At 36.5% G+C, this 24,786-nt stretch overlaps 1 protein-coding gene across 5 annotated transcripts in view; it reads left to right on the forward strand.

Moving 5' to 3' along the window:
* Positions 1-24,786, forward strand: part of ERICH2 (glutamate rich 2) — a 37,442-nt gene that overhangs the window by 7,799 nt on the left and 4,857 nt on the right. The window contains exons 3-9 of one of the 5 annotated variants that reach the window (XR_006583270.1): positions 571-619; positions 852-888; positions 3,278-3,373; positions 5,438-5,586; positions 8,884-9,071; positions 21,435-21,492; positions 24,068-24,137. Coding sequence is in view for 4 of the 5 variants with exons in the window: in XM_023259448.2 (XP_023115216.2) it covers positions 571-619; positions 852-888; positions 3,278-3,373; positions 5,438-5,586; positions 8,884-9,071; positions 21,435-21,492 (577 nt within the window). In the remaining variant the exon portion in view is untranslated. Of the gene's footprint in view, positions 1-570; positions 620-851; positions 889-3,277; positions 3,374-5,437; positions 5,587-5,893; positions 6,189-8,883; positions 9,072-21,434; positions 21,493-24,067; positions 24,138-24,786 lie in introns of those variants that run through there. The other 4 variants (XM_023259448.2, XM_045033936.1, XM_019838242.3 and 1 more) reach the window with 4 other exon arrangements.

A 24,786-nucleotide genomic window follows, 5' to 3' on the forward strand; every position in this document is an offset into this window, starting at 1 on the left:
TAGAGATTTATTTAATACATCAGTTTTCTAACGTGCAATATTATTCCTATAGCTCTTTTTACATAAAGTCCAAGATGAAATGGGGAGAAGGGGAAGGGTTAATTTCTCTAGACTTTTTTTTAACCCAATTTCATAATCCAAAAGAAAGAGGTTTTTCAGTTAAGATGGAAGTAACACTGCTAAATAAATTCACACACACACACACACACACACACACACACACACACACAGTATTTAATACCCTTCTGACATAATTCTGCATTGTTTTATTTATAATCTAAATTTGTATAGTGTTTAAAGACTTAGGAAGTTTTAATATTTTGGGTTTTTTTTTGCAGGAATTATCAAGACAGATGCTGTAAAGATAAGATCATATATAAACTATTTTTTAGGATATTAGATCTCTTTTACCATCAGTTTATATAGTTTTTGAATAATTGACTTCAGTGTAAAATTACATTTTAGCATAGATAATAGAAATGTTTATATAAAGTCTACATAAATTATTTCAAATACCTCAAATGAAAATAATGATGATAATGCTAGTTTTAATTTCTGCTTCTATTTTAGGTACCAAAATATAGACAGAATGGCAGAGTGCTAGTGTTTGATCCAAAGGGTAAATGATTTATTACTTAAAAAAAAATATGTTTCATCACCATTTTGTCCTAAATATAAGAAGATAGTCTACTGGAGCGATTGAATGTGATTGAAGTCTTAGCAATTAAATCCTTTAGTATATTGCCTGTCATTCAAAAACTGCTTAAGTATATTTACCAATCAGGAATTCCTGTTAGGAACATTACTACAGATAAAATACTGAGTTGTGTTTTTCTTTTCTTCTCTTTCAGCAAAAGTGATGCTTGAACCAAATGAAGCAATGTCAGAGTAAGATGTCTCCGGTTGTGCAGCTGATCTATCACATGCCTCTTAAGCAATTAGAACTAGATAATGCAATCATTTGTCACCCAATTAAATTTGAAAGGCCAGAAATGCATGGATTAGCACTTTAATTTTTGCTTCGGTCAAAGCAGTTGTTACTTTAGATAAAAGGGCATTTAAAATGAAAAATGATTTTTGATAAAAGTCTAGAGGTATAAATAATATTCACTTCCACTTTTTAAATGCTTAAATACCAAGTAATCGGTATTTTACTTATACAACTTTCATTGCTCATTCCTATTTCTTCTTGGTACTTGCTTATTTCTTTCAGAATATCCCTTTAAATTAATATTTACTTTAAAGATTCTTTATTTACTATGAGATGAATCATTACTACTAAATAAGGGAAACTAATCGCCCTAATTAGTTGAAGGGACTGGTGTTAAAAAGAATCATGGTTCAATTTCAGTATAGTAGCTAAATATTCAGTACTTGCTTTGTTCAAGGCACTGATTCTGATAATTCTTCAAAGCCCTTCCTATTATGATCATCTCCTACCTCCTGAAAAAAAATCCTATTTTTTATTCCATGAAAAATGACACTTTGAATGTTGATCGTAAAACAGATTCATAGATATCAATTATTAACAGATCGGTAGAGTGGTGCCAAACTGATATTATTTGGTTTATTTTTATTATAATTGGCTGGAAAATTTTTTACCTTATGAAATATATATTTTAATTTTTATATTGTCAAAGCTAAAAATGAAAATTCACCTTGGCTTTTGTTGCAAATTATATATTAAATACATGTGTTTATCTTAAAAAGAAAGAATGGGGGTACCTGGGTGGCTCATTCAGTTAAGTGTCTGACTCTTGATTTTGACTCAGGTCATGATCTCATGATTTGTGACTTCAAGTCCACGTCAGTAGCCTGCTATCAGCGCAGAGATTTTCTCTCTCCCCCTCTCTCACTGACCCTCTCCCACTCTCTCTCACTCTCTGAAAATAAACAATAAAAAATAATTTTTAAGAGAAAGAATGTATAACACATCAAAGACAGAGAATCTATGTTTATTTCAGATTAAGTGTTATAGACAACCAGAAAAAATAAATGCCCCATTACATATATCAGTCTGCATGTAAATGTATTAATCTACATGTAAATATCTATATTTAGTATCTACATGTAAGTATCTATATCCTGTTACATGGTTGAAACATATTTAAATTTTAAAATGTAAGAAAATTTTAAGTCTTTGAGGGAAATATGATATAACTTCAGTAATAATAGTAGGTCATTAATGAAAATAAAATTACTATTGTATCTGTGAATACTGATGTTCATAGACTGTAATAAGTCAGCAGCATTGGAACTGGAGCAAGGGGCAATTCACATCCTGAGTTAAACCCCAGGGATAAATCAAATGCGGCCTGGGCCAAAAATAGAAAAGCAGAGTGATTACTTGTTCTCTTGATCTCATGAATAATTGTATCTGCGTGTCAAACTAATTTTTGCAAGGACAAAATGATCCCTTTTTCACGTGCAGAGGAGAGTTTAGGTTTGGTTTGATTGTTGTTTGGAGTGAGGGAGGAGGAGGAAAATGGTTAGTGTAGCCAGTGAGATTCACAGGTGTGTGGCTTTGTTACCTATGTACCTTACCCAGAGTTTAAGGTGGACAGGGCCACCAGTCCTGGAAAAATATGATCAAGTAGGAAAAAGGAAAATCATAGTGGACCTCTGCTTGAGGAACAGTGTGACCTGCAAAGTTGATGAATTTTCTCCATATAGATGTCTTTCCAGGAGTTTCAAACTTCTCTGCATGCAAAGCCCATATTTATTATTTCCTCTTTTCCCCATGGATCCTGTGTGTGAAAGATTTTGTCTACTCAACAAATTGAACTTAATTAGCCATTTTCAGCAATAAAAATAAAATATATCTTTAATGCTAGACGAAATTTTATAGATCTTGAACCTTTGATCTGTTGGGCTTTGAGTCAAGATTAAAGATGTGGGGGAGGGGTGGCACCTGGGTGGCTCAATCAGTTGAGCATCTAACTCTTGATTTCTGTTCAGGCCATAATCCCAGGGTGGTAGGATTGAGCCCCGTGTCAGGCTCCATGCCGAGTGTAGAGCCTGCTTAAAATTCTCTCTCCCTCTTTCTCTGCCCCTCCCCTGCTCGCTTGCTCTCTCTCTCTCTCTCTCTCTCTCTCTCTCAAAAAAAAAAAAAAAAAAAAAAAAGATGTGAGGGGAAATGGCTGAAGTAAATCCATAGCATAGCATTCAATTCTCTGAGGTTAAAAAATTGTGTCTATAGGTTTTCCATAATCGCATGTTTTATCCCTCCTAAAATGAATGACAAGTTATTTTCTTATTTCTATTTTTATACTTTAAGTAAATGCCTCTTTGGACGCAGACCAAGATTGGCAAGCAAACTTTGTACCTCGCCAACACAAGTCTCTCTAAATGTAGCTAGGACGATCTCAGAAAAGTAAGTTTTAATCAATTATGGTTTTAGGCCCATGTTTGACAACTATAACTAATTTTAAAACAAAGTTTAAAACCTAAACTTACTGAAAAAATTATTCCAATAGAAATTTGGGACCATTTCATAAATATGCCCCAAACTCTTAACATACTAAAATCTAGGTTATCTACCTTCCAGCATAAATATTTCAGTGTCTTACTTGACTAACTCTCTAACCTAAGTAGAAACTAAATTAAATACCTTCCATTTCCAAAGGATATTAGATAAAGTAAAAATTTGAATTTTTCTTCAACTATAACTGTATTTGAATTAAAGAAAACAAATCTTTTAGAGTATACTAGTTATCTATTTTTCTTAAGTGGTTAGAGGCTTTATTACCAATAATGTCACTTTCTCAAATGGAAATCAAAAGATTAAGTTGAAAAAGACATTGGACTTTGGGCCTTTGATTCTTTGAAACTACATGTGAGAAAGACTACAGAAGGTGAGCAGAAAGGGAATTCATATTTTACTGTTAAAATGATTTTTGTCAATTCTCATGTGTATTTTTGTGGCATGTTCACTGCTTCCAAATAGTAATATCCCATTTAATATCAGGCCGTTGAGTATGTTGGCTTCCTCCATGTTGTGTCACTAAGGTTATTAGAGGTATTTCCAATTACTTCAATGCCCAGAACTATACCAGATAAATTCCCTTCCTTAGGGATATAACTTAGTGAATATGCAAGTAACATGTTTCATAGACTCTAAAGCATACATATTTTCTTCACATTTTAACATCTCTTAAAATTGATTACATCTTACACTTAAACTTGGCAGTGCTTTTTCTTTTTAAATAACAGTATGTGTTCTAATAAATACATGGTATCTTAGATTTAATGAAACACTAATTCGTGGAGAGCGGGGAGGCAGTAAAGCTCTTTTATTTAGATTAGATATTAGAGCATATAAATTCTAGTAATCACTTGTAGCAACCTTTGGCATAATGGGAATCTCACCAGGCTAGAAATTAAATACTTAACTGATTTCTCAAATTTTTATATGTAGAGTTTCTTCTTGGATGCTTTCTTTCACAATTAGAAAATCAAGGAGGGCAGAGGCAGACCAAATGTAAATCAACTTTGCATTTTTCATTACCAGACAGGGGTTTTGCTTTAGAAGCATATACTGAGGAAGCCAAGATTCTATTCCCTCTCAGTGTTAAGAATATCAGGAATTAATATCAGGAATGATCAAGCTGTCCAGCCTGTTTGCTAAATCACTGTACAAGATCACTGACTTAACTGTACTCACGTTCTGGATTCACATGTCAATAACTTTGGGGGGAAACTACTTTACATCTTTTTATATCTTGACATGCAAAGCAGAAGTTGAATCTTCTTTTCACTTGGTAAAGGAGACATATTAAAAAGAATCTTAAGACCTCAGAAAACAGACTTGGGATTCCTTTTCCACCAGCATGAGTACCTATCTTTGTAAACAGAGTGCACCACACAAGAATCCTCTGTCTTAATGCATTATTCTTGACATGAAGTTTCAGGCTGAAAGGCTGAAAGGGAAAATTAACCCACTTTTATTTCAGCTACTTAATGGAAAGGCAGGCTACTTTATGTTATGACCAAGGGTTGATCTTAGTGTTGGACTCTCTCTCTGAGTGTAGCATTTAGCAATGGTAAGAATTGATTGATAACCTAGAAAAAAACTCAAGGCTAGTGTTCCTAGTTTTATTCCAATGTGTTGCAGTGATGTGCCAAAGACATTCATATAATTGAGTGCTTGTATGCTCTACGTTAAAGAATTCTGAAAAGATTTTAAGAATCATTACACAATGACAGATGCCAGATAGAAATAAAATTATAATTATCAGTAAAAATTATTTTTAATGCTTTCCCACAAAGAAGATATTACATTTTAGCTATTTAGTTTATTATTGATATATTGTGTTTGTATTGTGTGTGTGTGTGTGTGTGTAAGCACATGCGTGCATATGGATATGAACCCATATGAGGCTTTAAACAGAACCGTGACCTAGGAAAGTATTTTTTCACTATTTATTTTAACATTTAGGAAGGAAGTCTCTTCAAAAAATATTGAAAATACAGCCTCTTTAAGGAATACTGAAAATAGAGCATCTTCAAAGAGTATTGAAAATAAAGATACAGAAACAAATCTACAGTCTAAGCTATGGTCATCTTCCTTCTTAAAAGAAAGCATAGGTAATAATCTTTTATGTGAGTAAATGTAGCTTCTCTTTGAGCCCTCTTCCATGACCTTTGGTATTCTGACAAGTCTGTAGGTCTGGAGCAAATCAAAGGAACCTGTACTATAATTTTTGAAATTCATGTTTCAGATGATTCTGATATGCGAGTATGGCATCCATGCTATACATTATATAAAATGGTAATGATGAGGCATTTTAGAATGGATTAAAATACCAATGAAAGCATTAACTTCCATTCATTCAACAATGGTTTATTGAGTACCATGACTGTTTTAGAAGCTGTGGATACAATAGTTGGCAAATAGGAAACATCCTTGCCTTTATGGAGTCCACATTCCAGTGGGAGATAGTCAAATATAAATAATAAACAGAAAAATAAGACAATGACAGGTTGTGGTAGGTGCTATAATGTAAATGAATGGCTCAGTGTTAGTAAATTGAATGAGACGGTTCCTGTGACATCCCATGAAGTCTTTAATTCCCTATTATGACCTTACCCTGATGACATCAGCATGATGAGTCTTGAACAGACCGGGTACCCACTGGAAGATCAGGGTGGCTGTGAGCTGATGGAGACTATTAATGAAACAGAAGCAGGTAGATGTCCTGAAGAGCCCAGCCATCCTACTCTTGGAAGGACTGGTACCTGTTTTCAGGGTAGCATTTTTTGGTTTAGGCAGGTGTTTGCTGTGGAGTCTGGAGTTTTATCAGCTTTTTGGTTTTTTGGCCTGCGTTTTCCTAACATTATTGTCTCTTGAGATCTCCTCAATTTCTTCATTTTATTTCTGACACGAGTGTTTCTACATGATTTGGAGTAGCTAATGGCCAAACTCCCGTCCAAGAAGGCATCTCACAAGACTTCCAGACGCTCAAAATCTTACAAGAAGGCAAGGTTTCACACAAGTTCAGGTTGAAACTGTGAAAGACCTTGGTAGAGCCAGAGCAGTTGACAAGCTCACTCAGTAGTATTTCCCAAAGAGATAATTTTAGGAAACACATAGTAACTTTTTTAAAAAATTAGTTTAATGATAATATATTTCAATGTATGTTAGAAAAAGGTAAGACATGGTCATGAATATGGATTCTGGAGCCAAACTGACTCCCAGATCCACCACTTAATTAGTGGCATGAAGTTGGGTGGGTTATTTAACCTCTCGGTCTCTCTGTTTCATCTAAGAACAGAGTGAAAATAGTACACACCTCATTGAGATGTTGAGAGGATTAAATGAGTTAATATATCTAATGTTCAAAAGAGTAATGACTTATAATGTTTGTTGGGATTATTATATGTTATTTTTATTCGTATATCCATCAGCTTCATGGATGGTAATATTTGTGATCTGATAAAACTTATATGTTAAAAAAGTAGATTCAAAGAAAAATACTGAGCAATTAGTATAGGTGATACTCATATGGCAAAAATAGATGCAGGTAATATAAGAATTGAACTGTTGGAAAATGTTCCAGTAGATTGTGTCATAGAGACTTTACTTCTTAAATAATTCTCTAATCTACTTCCCCCCTCTCCATCCCTATTTTACCAGTTCATATTAGTCATATTTCTCACCTAGACTTTTAAAAGAGACCTCTAACCTCTCTCCTTGCTCTTTTTATTTTTTGGTCTCCCCTCAAATGTACTTTCCACCGTCCTGACCAAGTGTTCCTCCAGAAATGCAGATTTGACCATACTTGTTTTCGTACTTAAAATCCATCATTAGTAGGGTTTACTTTTAGGGTATAGTCCTAATTCCAAGGCTCCTGCCCCATAAGATTCCATTATCTACCTACCCCTCCAGCCACATCTGTCACCATTTTAGTCTCAACCTTGACTCCTAAGAAGTGTCAAAGTGCTTTGAGGCACGTTCTTGTTTCTGTGTTGGTTCATGCTGTTTCCTCTCCTTAGAAAAACTGATCCACTCAGACTGGGCAACTCCTGACCACTCTCCAGGTTGGCATGGGGCCTTCCTTTGTTCTTTTGTTTATTCCACACGTTTTTATCACCGTACTTCCATACTGCTTTATCACTATCCATTATGTTTCTGACTCCCCAATTAGAGTGTGAATGAGTACCCTGAGGTCAAGAACTGTCATTTTTGTGTTCCTGGGACTCTACATAGTGCTGCGCACTGAATGGGTAGTTATTAGTGCTTATTTTTATTTTTCAGTCATCTGCATTTCACCATAACTATTGTGTTTTGACATTAGAAAAAACATTACTAATGTTATGTAACTTCTGGTTATAGCTAGAATACTTCACATGTCTCTTCTTTTTAAAAAAAATTTTTTTAACGTTTATTTATTTTTGAGAGAGAGAGAGACAGAGCATGAACAGGGGAGGGGCGGAGAGAGAGGGAGACACAGAATCTGAAACGGGCTCTAGGCTCTGAGCTGTCAGCACAGAGCCCAATGCGGGGCTCGAACTCACGGACCATGAGATCATGACCTGAGCCGAAGTCGGCTGCTTAACCTACTGAGCCACCCAGGCGCCCCCACATGTCTTTTCTAATTTGTGTGTGTGTGTGTGTGTGTTGAGAGAGAAAGAACTTTATTCTCAAGTATCCAAGCAGTGACATGACCTGCCTGAGAAGAACTATTTTCTTTTCAGCCTCTCCAGTCTTACTTTTACTCTCCAGGCTCTTTATTTCATATTTACCTTCCTATAAGAACAATTTAGGAAATGTATTTCTGGAGATAGAATAGTATTCATTTCTTTTTTTTTTTTCTTGAAATCATATTTTATATAAACAAAACTGTTTTCCATTTACTATTAAAATTTTAAGCGCCAAACAACACTAAGATTAGTTCAGTGTTTTGGGCTTGTTTTTTTCCCTCTTGGTAGTTGTATTACTTTTTTTTTTTTTTTTTTTTTTTTTTTGGAAATCAGGTAAGTTCATTGCAGTGCTGTTTAGTCATGAAAAAAATAAACCCCAGAACAGGGAGCCATATAGTATGTATACATTTTAATTTAGGAGTAACCATTTTTAATTTTTGAACTTTTCAGTATTGATTAAATCACGCATATTCTGAGGTGCCTGGGTAGAGTGTCTGACTCTTGATTTTGGCTCGGGTCACGATCCCAGGGTCACGGGATCTAGACCTGTAGTGGACTCTGTGCTGAGCATGGAGCCTGCTTAAGTTTCTCTCTTTGTCTCTCTCTCTCTCTGTCTCTCTCTGTCTCTGTCTCTCCCTTTCTCTCCCTTTGCCCCTCTCCCTGGCTTGCATGTTCTCTCTCTCTGTCTCTCTAAAATAAAAATTTAAATTTAAATTAAAAAATATGCATATTCTGTTTTAGGTCAAGTGGGCAAAGATGCAGTCCTTCAAGAGCAGGAGAAAAATAACAAACGTTGCCTTCAGGGTATTGATGATAAGTTATCTGAATTGACAGATGATGATGGTGAAGATGATACCAGTGATGATGATAATGATGAAGACAGTCACCCTAATAAGGATACTCATGCTCCATTAGAGTTAATGGCAGAAGTAAGTTTAACTTGTGCATTATAATGTAAGAAAGTTAAAAATATTAAAATAAGTAGTGTATAGTCTTGAAGATTGAAAAAATAGTAAAAATATCCTTGCCCATATACAGATGCTTACCTAGCTACTCATCTCTCTTACTACCTTCACGAAGTGAGAGGTGAGAGAAGATTCTGGAAGTGGCTTATTCTGCCCAAGGCAGAAACAGGAATAAAAGTTTGGGTACAAAACTATGCAAGGACTGCTTTAAGGGATGCTTTCTACACAACTGGGCACCATGCTAGTTATTGGGGATATTTAGGGATAGATAAGAAAGATATGTCTTTACCCGTGAAAACTAACAGGTATAATGTGTATAGTACAATTTATAATAAAATGAAATCTGTGCTAGTAGAAGTATTTATGAAGTTCTCAGGGAATAGGGAGGATTAAGTGACTGAGAGTAGAAGTAGAAGAAATGGGATAAAGGAAAGATTTTTAGAAGAATAGTCATTGGAGTTTTAGAAACTTGAAGGAAAAGGGAAGCTCAGGAATTCATCAACTAAACAAGTAGAGGTGGCATTTTTGGCATAGGAAACATGTGCAAAGGCACTGAAGCCTGAAACATCACATGCAAAAGTTGTACATAAACGTTTACTGATAATTCTATGTAGAAAAAAGCAATTTTAACCCAGTTGTGGTATCACAGTCTACCTTTAGTTAATATTATACATTTTCATGTATATTGTAAGAACTTTATAACAATATATTTTAATTTCCCCCTTCTTATTGTCATGCATTTTACTTCCATGTATATTATAAGCCCTATAATACATTGTTACTATCTTTATTTTAAATGGTCAATCCTCTTTAAAAAAATTTTTTTAATGGGAAAATATCTTTTGGAACACATTTCTGGTGTTCTTTATAGCTTTGTGTAGAACCCAATTTCCACCTGATACTATTTTCCTTTTACCTGAAAAACTTCTTATGGTTTCTTTTGTATAATGTAGTTCTGTGAGCAGTGAATACTCTCAGCTTTTATCTGAAAAAGTCTTAATATCTTCCCTAAAAAAACTTTTTTAATGTTTATTTTTGAGAGAGAGAGAGAACATGAGAGGGGGTGGGGCAGAGACAGAGGGAGACACAGAATCTGAAGCAGGCTCCAGGCTCTGAGCTGTCAGCGCAGAGCCCAAGGTGGGGCTTGAACTCACAAACCATGAGATCATGACCTGAGCTGGTTGGGGGCTCAACCGACTGAGCCACCGGGGCGCCCCTATCTTCATTTTTAAAGAATGTATGAGCTAGGAATTTGTAGGTTGCGAGGTTTTTTTGGTGCAGACAGTCCCTGACTTTTAATGGTTCAGCATACAATTTTTCGACTGTATAATTGTGTGAAAATGATATGCATTCAGTAGAAACCATACTTTGAATTTTGAATTTTGATTTCTTCCTTACCTATTGATATGTTGTATGATTACTCTCTCATGTGCTGGGTAGTTGCAGCATTCTGCAATTCCCAGCCAGCCACGCAATTATGAGGATAAACAACCAATACACTTACAACCATTACATTTTTCATTTTCAGTATAGTATTCAATAAATTACATGAATTATTCAATACTTCATTATAAAATACATTTTGTGTTAGATGATTTTGCCCTACTGTAGGTTAATGTAAGTGGTCTGAGCATGTTTAAGGTAGGCTAGGCTAAGCTATGATGTTTGGTAAGTTAGGTGTATTAAATACATTTCCAATTTATTTCAACTTATGATGGGTTTATTCCCATAAAATGCTAAAGTGCTTGCCTTTTAATATAATTTAACCAAAATGCTAAGCCATGGAATCATATAAAGAAATCAGACACATTTGCCGTATTTTACTCTTAGATTTGTACTTTGAAAGCTGTTCCATTGTCCAATACTTTGCATAGTTTCAGACAAGATGTCTGCTGCTATTTTTGTCCATCTGTATATGTTTTTTTCTCATTTAATTTTTTTTTCTTTCGTATTATTATTTTTGGCAATTTGATTACAATATGACTTGATGTGGTTTTCTTCACATTGCTTCTGCTCATTGAGATTCTTGGGTCTATGAGTTTATAGTTTAAACCAGATTTGAAAATGTTATTAAGTCTTCAAATAATTGTTTTTTTTAACCTCTTCTCTCCCTCTCTTCTTCTGGGCTCCAAGTTACATGTATGTTAGACGACCCAATGTTGTCCCAAAGGTCACTGATGTTCCTTGTTTATTTTCTGTATATATTACATTTTAGAAATTTCTATTGGTCTCTCTTCAAGTTCATGATCTTTTCTTATAGTTATACTCTACTGTTAATCCCATCCTTCCTCCCTCCTCTCCCTCTTTCTCCATATATGTGTGTGTATAAAATTTCAGATATTTTATCATCTCTAGAAGTTTTAAATATTTTATATCAGTTATTTCTCTCATCTATTCATATATTACTTTTAAGCATATGACATATTTATAATAGCTATTTTAACGTGCTTGTCTGCTATGCTATCGTTTTTGTCAATTCTAGGTTGGTTTCTGTTGCCTAAGTTTTCTCCATTATATGGGTCATATTTTTCTGCATCTTTGCATGCCTAGTAATTTTTTTTTACTAAATCTTAGACATTAAAAATTTTATATTCTTTGGCACAAACTTTTGTAGTTTTCCTTTAAATATTTTTGGGCTTTGATCTGGGACATAGTTGGGTTTCTTGGAAGCAGGTTTCTCTTTTTGAGTCTTATCTTTTAAACTTTGTTGGGAGGGTCCAGGGTAGCCTTTATTTTTTTTATTTATTTATTTTTTTCAACGTTTATTTATTTTTGGGACAGAGAGAGACAGAGCATGAACGGGGGAGGGGCAGAAAGAGAGGGAGACACAGAATCGGAAACAGGCTCCAGGCTCTGAGCCATCAGCCCAGAGCCTGATGCGGGGCTCGAACTCCCGGACCGCGAGATCGTGACCTGGCTGAAGTTGGACGCTTAACCGACTGCGCCACCCAGGCGCCCCACAGGGTAGCCTTTATATTGTAGGGACAGTACTAAGGCAATGCCTTTATGAGGACTCTTCCCAATGCTCTGTGTATTAAGAGGAACTTCTAATCTGGCTGGAGAAAACATGAGCTCTGTTCAGCCCTGTGTGTTATTCAGTAATTGTTCTACCTGCTCATTCCAGCAATTCTTTCTCTAGTCTCAAATAGTTTCTTCATACTCATATACAGATGAATTCCAGCCAAAGACCCAAAGAGACACCTCTGTAGATTGCTGGAGCTCTCTTGAAAATATAACATTGGCCTCTCTGAACTCCAAACTGTCTTTTTTCCACTCCAGTCACTGGTATCTGGTTCCTTCCTGCCTGTGCTGGTACCTGGGAATAGCCCACACCCGTAAACTGAGGTAGTAATAGGACCCATCTTGTTTCTCTTCTCCAGATCACTATCCCATAATACCTATTGTCAAATTACTGAAAACTCCTGTTTCATATATTTTGTACAGTTTTATGGTTGTTTAGGAGGGAGAAAAATCTGATCTCTGTTAGCTCCATCATGGCTAGAAGCCTCAATTAGAGTTTTAGCATAAAATGCTAAAGTGCTTGCCTTTTAATATAATTTAACCGAAATGCTAAGCCATGGAATCATATAAAGAAATCAGACACATTTGCCGTATTTTACTCTTAGAATAAAGCATATGTAGAGAGTTTTGAAACTTCCTTAATATTATAAGGTGTTTTAGCAAGGGAGAAAAAAATTGATGCCAAGCATTGGGAAGATTTTACTTAGCCTCATCCTTTGACTGAACATCTATATCATTCGTGAATTATAAAGCATTCAAAGACCCTATTTGCCATAACCAAACTCTTTGTAGTTGCTCATTTTATTGCTTTTTTTTTAATTTTTAATTTTTTTTTTTTTGAAGGAAAGAAAGAGCATGAGCAGGTGAGGAGCAGAGAGAAAGGGAGATACAGAATCTGAGGCAGGCTCCAGGCTCTGAGCTGTCAGCACAGAGCCTGATGTGGGCTCAAACTCACAAGCAGTGAGATAATTACCTGAGCCAAAGTCAGACACTTAACCAACTGAGCCACCCAAGTGCCCTGTCACTATTTCTTTAGTTTTTTATTTTTTTTAATTTTTTTAACGTTTTTGTTTATTTTTGAGGCAGAGAGAGACAGAGCGTGAGCAGGGGAGGGGCAGAGAGAGAGGGAGACACAGAATCCAAAGCAGGCTCTAGGCTCTGAGCTGTCAGCACAGAGCCCAATGCAGGGCTCAAACTCACAGACTGTGAGATCATGACCTGAGCTGAAGTTGGACTGAGCCACCCAGGCACCCCTTATTTCTTTTCTATTTTTTTGACATTAAATTATAAAAGTAATCCATGACTTCATTTTCAGATAAATATTCAAACAATATGAGATTGCTTATTTTCATATGTTATGCTGTATCTGTGCATAAGATCTTTTGTTTTCAGAATGCATCTCTTTTTAAATTCTCAGCTTTATTTTCAAAATTTTCAAACCTACAGAAAAATTGAAAGATTAGAGACAAACCAAGAAACAGACTCATAACTATAGAGAATAAACTGATGGTTACCAGAGGGGGGATGAGTGAAGGGATGGGTGAAAGAGGTGATGGAGATTATGGAGTACACTTGTGATGAACACTGGGTGATATATGGAATTGAATCACTATATTATCTACCTGAAACTAATATAACACTGTATGTTAACTGTACTGGAATTAAAAAAATAAACAAAAACAAAATATAGTTAACAACTAAAATCACAACATGAATTTTGATGGAATCCTGACTAGGAAAAAATCTTAGACAATTAAAAAAATTTTAAAGACAAATTGGGAAGTCTCAATTTGAATGTAATATTTTATTACAGAATTACTGTTAATTTTCTTAGATGTGATAAGGGTATAATGTTACACTGAAGCATGAACTTATTCTTAGGAGACCCATGCTTGAATATTTCAGGGTGAAATTTTACAATGTCTGCAACTTTCAAATGTTTCTGTGAAAAATATCTAGACTATCTACACCTTACCTATCAAAAGAGAGAGATAAAGCAAATGTAGCACAATGTTAAGAAGTGTTGAATCTAGGTAAAATGTATACGTGTGTTCATAGTTCTAATCTTTCAATTTTTCTTTTCTTTGTTTTCATCATAAGTGTACTCTTTGATCTGTAATATTCCATTATGTATAATATACCACATCTTCTTTATCTGTTTATCTATCAGTGAACACTTGGGCTGCATCCATAATTTGGCTATTGTAAATAATGCTGCTATAAACATAGGGGTTCATGTATCCCTTTGAATTAGTGTTTTTGTATTTTTTGGACAAATACCCAGTAATGCAATTACTGGATCATAGTTTAGTTCTATTTTTAACTTTTTGAGGAAACTCCATACTGTTTTCCACAGTGGCTGCACCAGTTTGCATTCCCACGAACAGTACAAGAGGGTTTCTTTTTCTCCACATCCTCTCCAACACTTGCTGTTTCTTATGTTTTTGATTTTATCATTCTGACAGGTATGAGGTGATACCTCATTTCGGTTTCAGTTTGCAATTCCCTGATGATGAGTGATGTTGAGCATCTTTTCCTGTGTCTGTTGGCCATCTGAATGTCATCTTTGGGGAAATATCTGTTCATGTCCTGCCCATTTTTAATTAGATTGATTGTTTTTTGGGTGTTCAGTTGTATAAGTTCTTTATATATTTTGTATACTAACCCTTTATCAGATATGTCATTTAAAAATATCTTGTGTTCAGTAGATTATCTTTTAGTTTTGTTAATTGCTTCCCTTTCTTTGCAGAAGTTTTTTTTATTTTGATTTAGTCCCAATAGTTTTATTTCCCTTGCCTTAGGAAACATATCTAGAAAAATGTTGCTATGGCCAATGTCAGAGACATTACTGCCTGTGCTCTCTTTCAGGATTTTTATGGTTTCAGGTCTCATATTTAGGTCTTTTTTTTTTAACCTTACAATTTTATTTAATATTATCAATGTAATATAGGTAGTCATAGTTTTTTGTTTTTTGTTTTTTGTTTTTTGGTTTTTTTTAAATTTTTTTTAATGTTTTTATTTATTTTTGCGACAGAGAGAGACAGAGCATGAGCAGGGGAGGGGCAGAGAGAGAGGGAGACACAGACTCCGAAGCAGGCTCCAGGCTCTGAGCTGTCAGCACAGAGCCTGATGCGGGGCTCGAACCCACAGACTGTGAGATCATGACCTGAGCCGAAGTCGGATGCTTAACCGACTGAGCCACCCAGGCGCCCCGGTAGTCATAGTTTTAAAAAGTGTCATTATTCTCTCTTTCTTGAAAACTACTCTGGTTTTTTTATTTTTTGCATGTACCTTTTCATTTTTTAAAAATGTTTCTCCATCCCCCCACTTTCTATCTGCAAGTGTCTTTAGGTCTGAAATGAGTCTCTTGTAGGCAGCATGTAGATGGGTTTGGTTTTTTTATCCACTCTGTCACCCTATGTCTTTATTGGAGTGTTCATTCACGCTCAATGTAATTATTGATAGATTTGTATATATTACCATTTTGCTACTTGTTTTATGTTTTTTTTTTTTTTGTAGTTTTTCTCTAATCCTTCTCTTGCTCTCTCTAATGATTTGTTGGCTTTCTTTAGTGATATACCTAGGTTCCTTTTTCTTTATTCTTTGCGTATCTATTAGTGGTTTTTGATTTGTGGTTACCATTAGGTTTGTATATAACATCTTCTGCATATAGCAGTCTATATTAAGTTGATGGTCACTTAAAGTTGAACCCATTCTTTATTCCTCTCCTCACCATGTTTTAGGTATATGGTGTCATATATTACATACTTTCATTTTGTGAATCCTTTGACTGATTTTTTACAGAAATATTTAGTCCTACTACTTTTATGTTTCCTACTTTTCATACTCTCACGTATGTTCTTTCTTTTCCACTCAAAAAGTCCCCTTTAATATTTCTTGTAGGGCTAGTTTTGTGGTCATGAACTCCTTTAGTTTTTGTTTGTCTGAGAAGCTCTTCATCTCATTCTATTCTGAATGATAGCCTTACTGGATAGTGTTCTTGGCTGCACATTTTCCCCATTCAGCACTTTGAATATATTCAATATATTCCACTTCCTTCTGGTCTATCCACTGAAAGCCTTATGAGATTTCCCTTATAGGTAACTATCTTCTTTTCTCTTACTGCTTAATTTTTTTTTTCTCTATCACTACTTTTTGCCATTTTGATTACTATGGTGTGGACCTCCTTTGGTTGATTTTGTCAGGATCTCTGTGCCTCCTGGATCTCTGGGTACCTGTTTCCTTCCCCAGATTAGGGAAGTTTCCAACTATTATTCCTTCAAATAAATTTTCTGCCCCCAATTCTCTCTCTTCTTCTGGGACCCCTATAATGTGAAAGTTATTATGCTTGATGGAGTCACTGATTTCCCTAAGACCATTCTTGTTTTATGTAACTCTTTTTTCTCTCATTTGTTCAGCTTGATTACTTTCCATTACTCTATCTTCTGGTTCATTCATTTGTTCCTCTGCTTCTTCCAGCCTGCCATTTATTCCATCAAGTGCATTTTGATTTCATTTATTATGTTCTTTCTCTCTTATTGGTTCTTTTTTTTATCTCTGTGTTAAGGGTCCCACTGATGTCCTCCACCTTTTTCTCAAGTCCAGTGAGTATCTTTATGGTCATTACTTTAAATTCTCTATCAGGCATATTACTTATATCCATTTCGCTTAGGTCTCTTTCTGTGATTTTGTCCAGTTCTTTCATTTGTGACATATTCCTCTGTCTCTTCATTTTGCCTAACTCTCTGTGTCTGTTTCTGTGTGTTAGGGAAGTCTCTTGCTCTTGTAAGTAGTGGGAAGGACATGCACTTTTAACTAGGTAGCACTGGTCCTCTTCCACAGGGGACACACAGCTACCACAGAGACAGAGCTGGGCACTCCACAAAGGATGAGCAGTCAGGGGATGCAGTTTTAACAAGGTGCACACGTCCTCCGTGAGAGGTTAGGAGAGGCACTGCTGGCAAGGTTTGCAGGGGTCTTCTGGGGGAGAGGATCTGCAACACAAGGACTGAGGCAGGCCTGACTGGAGGGGGCGGGGTGTGGTGTAAGCAAGGTAGGTAGTGAATGCCAGTGTTGTGCTGGTTCCCACAGGTAGTTGTATGTTTATGATGAGGGGCAGGGGAGGGAAATGGAGCCTGCCAGCTCCTTTGTTCCTGGAGAAGTTCCTCCCCAAACTCCTGAGTTGGTAACCAACTCTCCCTCCCATAAGCTCCAGGTGACTTTCAAACTGTTTACAAGATGTATCTCTGAAGGATGTTTGCTGTGCTATCTCTTTAAGGGTAAGGGCTCAGCTTCCTATCACCCTCTGAGCTCTCCCAGAGCCAAGGCTGCTGAGTTTTAAAGTTTCAGGCTTTAAGTCCCTCTGGTTGTAAGCACTCAGGAAATTTAGCCCCTCTGGTTTTCAAAGGCAAATGCTGTGGGGATTCCTCTTCCCCCTGCAGGCTCCCCCTGTGTGATAGTCTGTTTCTCACCCCTCTCTGGGTCTGTGGCTCCCTTCTTCCAGTGGTCAGATCTATGGGGTTTAGGTTCCCACTGAATCCTCACCCTTCTGACCCTCTTTGATGTGGCCTCTTTTCTATATTCAGTTGTAGAATTTGTTTGGCCAGTCTTTGGGTCATTATCTGGGTTGTTTGCAGTGATGCAAGTGTTACCTAGTTGTATTTGAGGGACAAGGTGAGTTTAGGGTCCTGCTACTCTGCTATCTTCCCTGGAAGTCCCATCTCTTTATTTTGAATGTCACAAATAATTTAATGTAAAACCACTTTTTTTAAACCTGTCTTCTTAATTTAGCTTGACTTTGAAGTTTTAAGCAATTCTCATGAAAGTCTTTAGCCAATATCCATTGCATGAATTTTTTTTTTTAATTTTTTTTTTTTAACATTTTATTTATTTTTGAGACAGAGAGAGACAGAGAATGAACGGGGGAGGGGTAGAGAGAGAGGGAGACACAGAATCGGAAGCAGGCTCCAGGCTCTGAGCCATCAGCCCAGAGCCCGACGCGGGGCTCGAACTCACGGACTGCAAGATCGTGACCTGAGCCGAAGTCGGAGGCTCAACCGACTGAGCCACCCAGGCGCCCCTGCATGAATTTCTTAATTTCACTGCATTTTGAACTGTTAAAAGGAAATATATACATACACATTTTTTTGTTAACAGCAACAACAAATAGGTCAGTGCTAAGTACATTTTTAAATTGATTCCATGCTCCTTTTCATTTTCTGAGGCTAGTATCATTAACATAATGCTTCATGAAATAGACTAGATATTAATTGATATTGAGAAATTCTTGTTAATTTTGTTAGGTGTAATAGCCATAGTGTCATTGGGTTTTTAATTTAAAGTGAAATGAGATGATATCTGTAAAAAATCTTAAAACAGTCTAGGCAGACTGGGGAAAAGAATGTATAGTAATATTGATACAATCAGATTGACAAAATATTAATTTTTGAAGATGAGAATTGGAGACGTGTACTTCTTTTACTATTTTTTCTACTTCTGTGTTTATTTAAATTTTCCATAAAGATTTTAAAAATATAGGGGCGCCTGGGTGGCGCAGTCGGTTAAGCGTCCGACTTCAGCCAGGTCACGATCTCGCGGTCCGTGAGTTCGAGCCCTGCGTCAGGCTCTGGGCTGATGGCTCAGAGCCTGGAGCCTGTTTCCGATTCTGTGTCTCCCTCTCTCTCTGCCCCTCCCCCGTTCATGCTCTGTCTCTCTCTGTCCCAAAAATAAATAAACGTTGAAAAAAAAAATTAAAAAATATATATATATAAATAATAGCTATATATGATACTGGTCACATTCTCTGTTATGAATTAAACTAGGCACTGAAAATAAAAATAACTACAATAACAAAACTACTTTAAACTAAAAGGTATTCTTCTGGATGACACTTGAATTACAAATCAAAATCAAAACTAAACTTACAAACTACTTAGAAAATAGTGATAACCACAACACTAAATATTAAAGCTTTCAAAAAGAGCTTAAGGTTTTGAATACTTAAGTGATGACAATGATGATTCAAAGGGGAATGACAACAAATGAACTAAATAGTAATTCCTAGAAAAAGAACAAAATAAATATAAGGAAAATAAGAAAAGGAATTAAATAAACAAAATTCAAAGTAAATACCAAATTACTATATCCATTTAAGAACAGGATATTTGAAAAAAGAATGACCTAGATAAACCACAAGATACCATAATTAAAATGGAAGGAAAACACAAATAGGAATGAAAATAAATAGGTCTTAATAGACAAAAATAGATTTTAAAAATATAATGGGTGCCTGGGTGGCTTAGTCGGTTAAGCCTCCGACTTTGGCTCAGGTCATGATCTCACGGTTTGTGGGTTCGAGCCCCATGTTGGGCTCTGTGATGACAGCTCAGAGCCTGGAGCCTGCTTCGGATTCTGTGTCTCCCTCTGTCTCTCTTCCTCTGCCCTCCCCTGCTTGCACTGTCTCTCCCTCTCTCTCAAAAATAAGTAAATATTTAAAAAATCTAAAAAAAAAACCCCAAAACAATTCTGTTTAATGAGTTTACCATAGCATTTATTAATATGTGAAAAAGTGGGGATTATGGTAAAGGTAATGGTTTATAGAAAAATCTGCAGAAGTGTTCTATTTCCATTAGAGAAATGTAAATAATCATACCTGTGGAAGAAACTGAAAAAACTGGTAGAGAACTTCTTAAAATGGTGCCTGGGTATATATCAAATGTCTAGAAACATGGGGAAGTGTCTCTTCTAATACTCCATGCCCTTGCCTCTTGCAGAGGAAGCCTGGTATACCTGCCTATGTTCAGAATATAGTACACACAATCAAGAACAATCATCTAAGTTTAGGGTTATTTTTTAATGGAAGCAGTCTAAGTAAGTTTTAGAATAGGACATTAGTTTTATTAACCTGTAGCCTAAGTAAAAAATATATAAGAATAGTTAATTTTATGGGGAGAAAATTATCATGATATGTGGCTTATTTTTAATAAGTTACTGAGGGGCGCCTGGGTGGCTCAGTTGGTTAACCAACTGACCTTGGCTCAGGTCATGATCTCATGGTTTGTGGAATCAAGCCCCACATCAGGCTCTGCACTGACCGTGTGGAGCCTGCTTGGGATTCTCTCCCTGCCCCCTCTCTCTGTCTCTCTCTGACTTGTACTTTCTCTCTCAAACTTAAAACAAAATTTTTTTTAATAAAAAAAAAATTACTGAATAGGGGCACCTGCGTGGCTCAGTTGGTTGGGCATCTGACTCATGATTTCGGCTCAGGTCATTTTCCCAGGGTCATGGATCCAGCCTTGCATGGGGCTCTGCGCTGAGCATGGAGCCTGCTTAAGATTCTCTCTCTCTCTCTCTCTCTCTCTCTCTCTCTCTCTCTCTCTCTCTCTCTCTCTTTTGCTCTTTCACTCTCCCCTCCACCCCTCTCCTACTCACATACATGCTCTCTCTCTCTAAAATAAGCAAAAAAAGTTACTGAATAATCCTAGTTTTTGTGAATATGTGTTTAACTTATGGAAAAATACTAAAATGATATGATGAAGATGCTAAAAATAAATATCTCTGGATGGTAGAAATATAAATGCTTTTTAGTTGGGGACAGAATGTGTTTATTTAGCTTTTAAATTCCCTACATACAAAAATATGTACTACTTTGTAACAATCAAAATATAATAAAAGTGAAACAAGGGATGCCTGGGTGACTCAGTCGTTTAAGCATCCTACTTCAGCTCAGGTCATGATCTCATGGTTCATGAATTCGAGCCCCACGTCGGGCTCTGTACTGACAGCTTGGAGCCTGGAACCTGCTTCAGATTCTGTGTCTCCTTCTCTCTCTGCCCCTCCCCTGCTCATGCTTGGTCTTTCTGTCTCTCAAAAATGAATAAACATTAAAAAAATTTTTTTAAATAGTAAAATGAAATGAGTTACAATCTTAGTCATGTAATTATGGACTAAGTTTACAAAAAAAAAAAAAAAAAAAAAAGCTGTATCTGAACCAAAGGGATATTAAAGTGATGAATGTCTTTACTATCTTTGCCGGTTGAACCAACCTATGTATTCTGAAATTGTTAAGTAATATACATATAGTATGGCTGCAGTAACATAGAGGTATCATACTTGTTCCCTGTTGCCTTGCCATGGGAAGTCCTTAAATATTCTTCATTAATTGATTATAGACTTACTTCTGCAAAAATGTAGAAATATTAAAAGAAAAATATTTAATAATTAATGTAATGTTTTTAGGGGGTTTATTATTGACATTTAAATTCTCTCTGAAAGTACTTATCTGAAGAGTTTCTTAATGTTTTCCAGTTCCTGAGAGCAGAAATGGGCCAAGACTACCATTTGGCAAAAAAATTATGTCAGATGAGTAAGTACAAAATACTTTTATGTTTTCTTTTTTTTTTCCAAAATGCTTTTCTGTTTTCTAATCTTTTATTTGTTTCTAAATGCATTTCATAATTTGTAAGATGGTCTGATTATTATAGCCTAGTAAACTCCCTAATAGTATCTCAGTGATTCCTTAATAGTAAGTTAAGTTGATTGGTGTAAGGACTAATTTAGACATCTAGAATAACTTTGGGATAAACTAAAAAAGACTAATCAGGGGCGCCTGGGTGGCTCAGTCAGTTAAGCGTCCGACTTCAGCTCAGATCATGATCTCACAGTCCTCGGGTTCGAGCCCTACATCGGGCTCTGTGCTGACAGTTCAGAGCCTGGAGCCTGCTTTGGATTCTGTGTCTCCCTTTCTCTCTGCCCCTCTCCTGCTCATGCTCTGTCTCTCTCTGTCTCAAAAATAAATTTTAAAAAACATTAAAAAAAAACATTAAAAAAATATTTTAAAAAGACTAATCATAACTGGAAAATAAATAAAAATCTTGACCTTCATGATAATGAGTTAGTTAACTTTATGCCTTTAGTTTCAAAGACATGTCAGGTAGTATAGCAAACCTTACTTAATATGCATTTATTCCACAAACATTTGAGTGCCTCCATGTGCCAGGCACTGTTTTAGGCACTGGAAGTATAGACAGATAACAATCCCACATTTATATCTAGTATCAAGCAGATAACAAATTCATATATAACTAGTGTGTCATAAATGATAGGTGCTATGGAGAAAAATTAAGTAGGGAAGAAGGAATAGAAAGTACTAGAAAGATGCAAAGCAGTTTTGAATAAGATGGTCTAGGAAGGCAGGACTCATAGCAAATGTACTGAGATGCAAACATGCCTGATGAGGAACAGCAAGGAGGCCAGTGTGATCAGGGCAGAATACCTAAGGGGAAGTGTGACAGGAGATGAGGGCAGAGAGGTTATGGTTTGGGGATTATGTAGATTGCATGGCACCCTTTCATAATTTAAGGACTTTGGCTCTTTCTCTGAGCAAAGTGGGAAACCATTGGGCACTTTTGAGTAGAGGAATAATAACGATCTACCTTATTTTTCTTTCTTCCTTTGGTTTTTAGTAGTTTGGCTGATGTATCTTACACTTAGGCTGTTGTTTCTTTTTTTTTTTTTTTTTTTCGTTTCTTTTTATCTCTATGCTTTGTTTTAGAATTGTTCTACTAACCTACCTGTTTTTGAGTTAACCTGTCCTATCTTCTGCTGTGTTCAATCTGCTGTTAAAACTATCCAGTGAGTTCCTGGGGTTCCTGGGTGTCTCAATTGATTAAGCGACCGACTCCTGCTCAGGTCATGATCTCGCGGTTTGTGAGTTCAAGCCTCGCATTGGGCTCTGTGCTGACAGCTCAGAGCCTAGAGCCTGCTTTGAATTCTGTGTCTCCCCCTCTCTCTGCCCCTCCCCTGCTCATGCTGTGTGTTTGTCTCTCAATAATAAATAAACGTTAAAAAAAATTTTTTTTAATATAATGTAGGAATTGTGAGGATCTGCTTTCACTTGCCTCACATAGACAGACTCCCTGCTATGGATACAGTACTTCTTACATCATTGGCTAAATTTTTTTAAGATTTTATTTTTAAGTAATCTCTACACCTAACGTGGGGCTCGAACTCACAACCCCAAGATCAAGAACCATGTGCTCTTCCAACTGAGCCAACCAGGCACCCCTCATTGGCTAATTTTTAAAATGGGTTTCTTGAATGCTTTTCGCACTACTTATTTTATATCCAAAATAATTTGCCTTGTCTAATCCTTGTAAGCACTTTTGACCTTTAGAGCCATTGAATAAAATATTTTGATTAAAAGTATTTTTGGGTGGTGCACACACAGAATTTCTGATAAGAAGGACTCCTTTAAGAAAATCGTGTCCATTCCCATTGTTACAAATAACAAAGCAGAAGCAGAGAGAGGCTAAGCGGCTTGGTCAGCACCATTCAGGGAGCTAGTGGCATGGCCAAACTGGAGCCCAAGCTGCCGCCTCCCACAGCACCCCTCTTCTGTTGGGGGCTGGGGTACAGGTGAGTGAGTCTGTAGCTCTCAGTCCCAGCTCCCAGAGTTTCTTGTGCAGCCTAATAGTGCTGAAAATAGGGAAAAATTCATGTATTATATTTCAGTATCCATCAGTCATTTTAGAAAGCCTCTGGCTGAAGCTGATAAAATACATGCACTGATATCACCACATCTGTTAGTCACTTTTGATTGTTAGGCCTGTAGTATGTCGCATAAACAGCAGGTGCTCAATAAAATGCTTATTGACCTGAGTCAAACCAGTAAACGTACATTAAATACCATCATTGAGAATGAAAAAGTTCAAACTGGTTTATCTTAATTGGGTTATGTCCCTGTAAAATTTCTCTCCCTCCCTCCCTTATATCAAGCACAGACTTGTACCAGACATTGTGCTGGGAGCTGGAGAGAAAGCAGGTATCACAGCACACATGCTCTAAACCTTTTTGGGGTTGACATTAACCATGGTTTGGTTTGGTTTGTTACTCCACAGGCTCACCCAGTAATACTGTTCACTTTTTTCTGTCCGTGTCAGATAGCCTCAGACTAGGATTAGAAGACAGGAAAAGGAGCTGTGGAGGGCCCTAAGACCGGCACCATGCCAGGTGGGAAAGAACACTACTCCCAAAAGAGGAGGATGACTGGAAATGGGGCAGAGAGGTGCAGAGATGGGAGCGGGGGCTGGCTGCATGTGCATGCAAAATAGGATTGGCTACCCCTGAAGCAGATTCCAGCCAATGATGTGAAATTAAGGAGGCCCAGGATTAGCAATGCTAAGCAAGTTCAGGAAAGAACAGAGAGTTGGAGACACTATCTCCGGGGGAAGAAAGTACTAGTTTGATGCTAATAGGAAACACTTGGCTGAGGACTGACCAAAGTTCTTCTCTATATTCAGAACAACAGACAAAATGAATTTTTTTCATCTAGGATGGCGTCAGGTTATTTTATATGTAAATGCTTATAGTATATTGTCCTTTTTTCTTTCTTTTTCATTTTTTTAAATGTTTATTCAGTTTTTGAGAAAGCATGAGCAGGGAAGGGCAGAGAGAGAGGGGGACACAATCCCAAGGAGGCTCCAGGCTCTGAGCTGTTAGTACACAGCCCAATGCGGGGCTTGAACCCACAAACCATAAGATCATGACCTGAACCGAAGTTGGATGTTTAACCAACTAAACCACCCAGGTGCCCCAGTTTGTCTTTTTTTCCCTATCTTCTACCTCTGCTATAGAACATTCCTTTCTCTCTCTCTCTCTC

This window comes from Felis catus, chromosome C1 (genome assembly GCF_018350175.1).
Source record: "Felis catus isolate Fca126 chromosome C1, F.catus_Fca126_mat1.0, whole genome shotgun sequence".
Lineage (NCBI taxonomy): Eukaryota > Metazoa > Chordata > Mammalia > Carnivora > Felidae > Felis > Felis catus.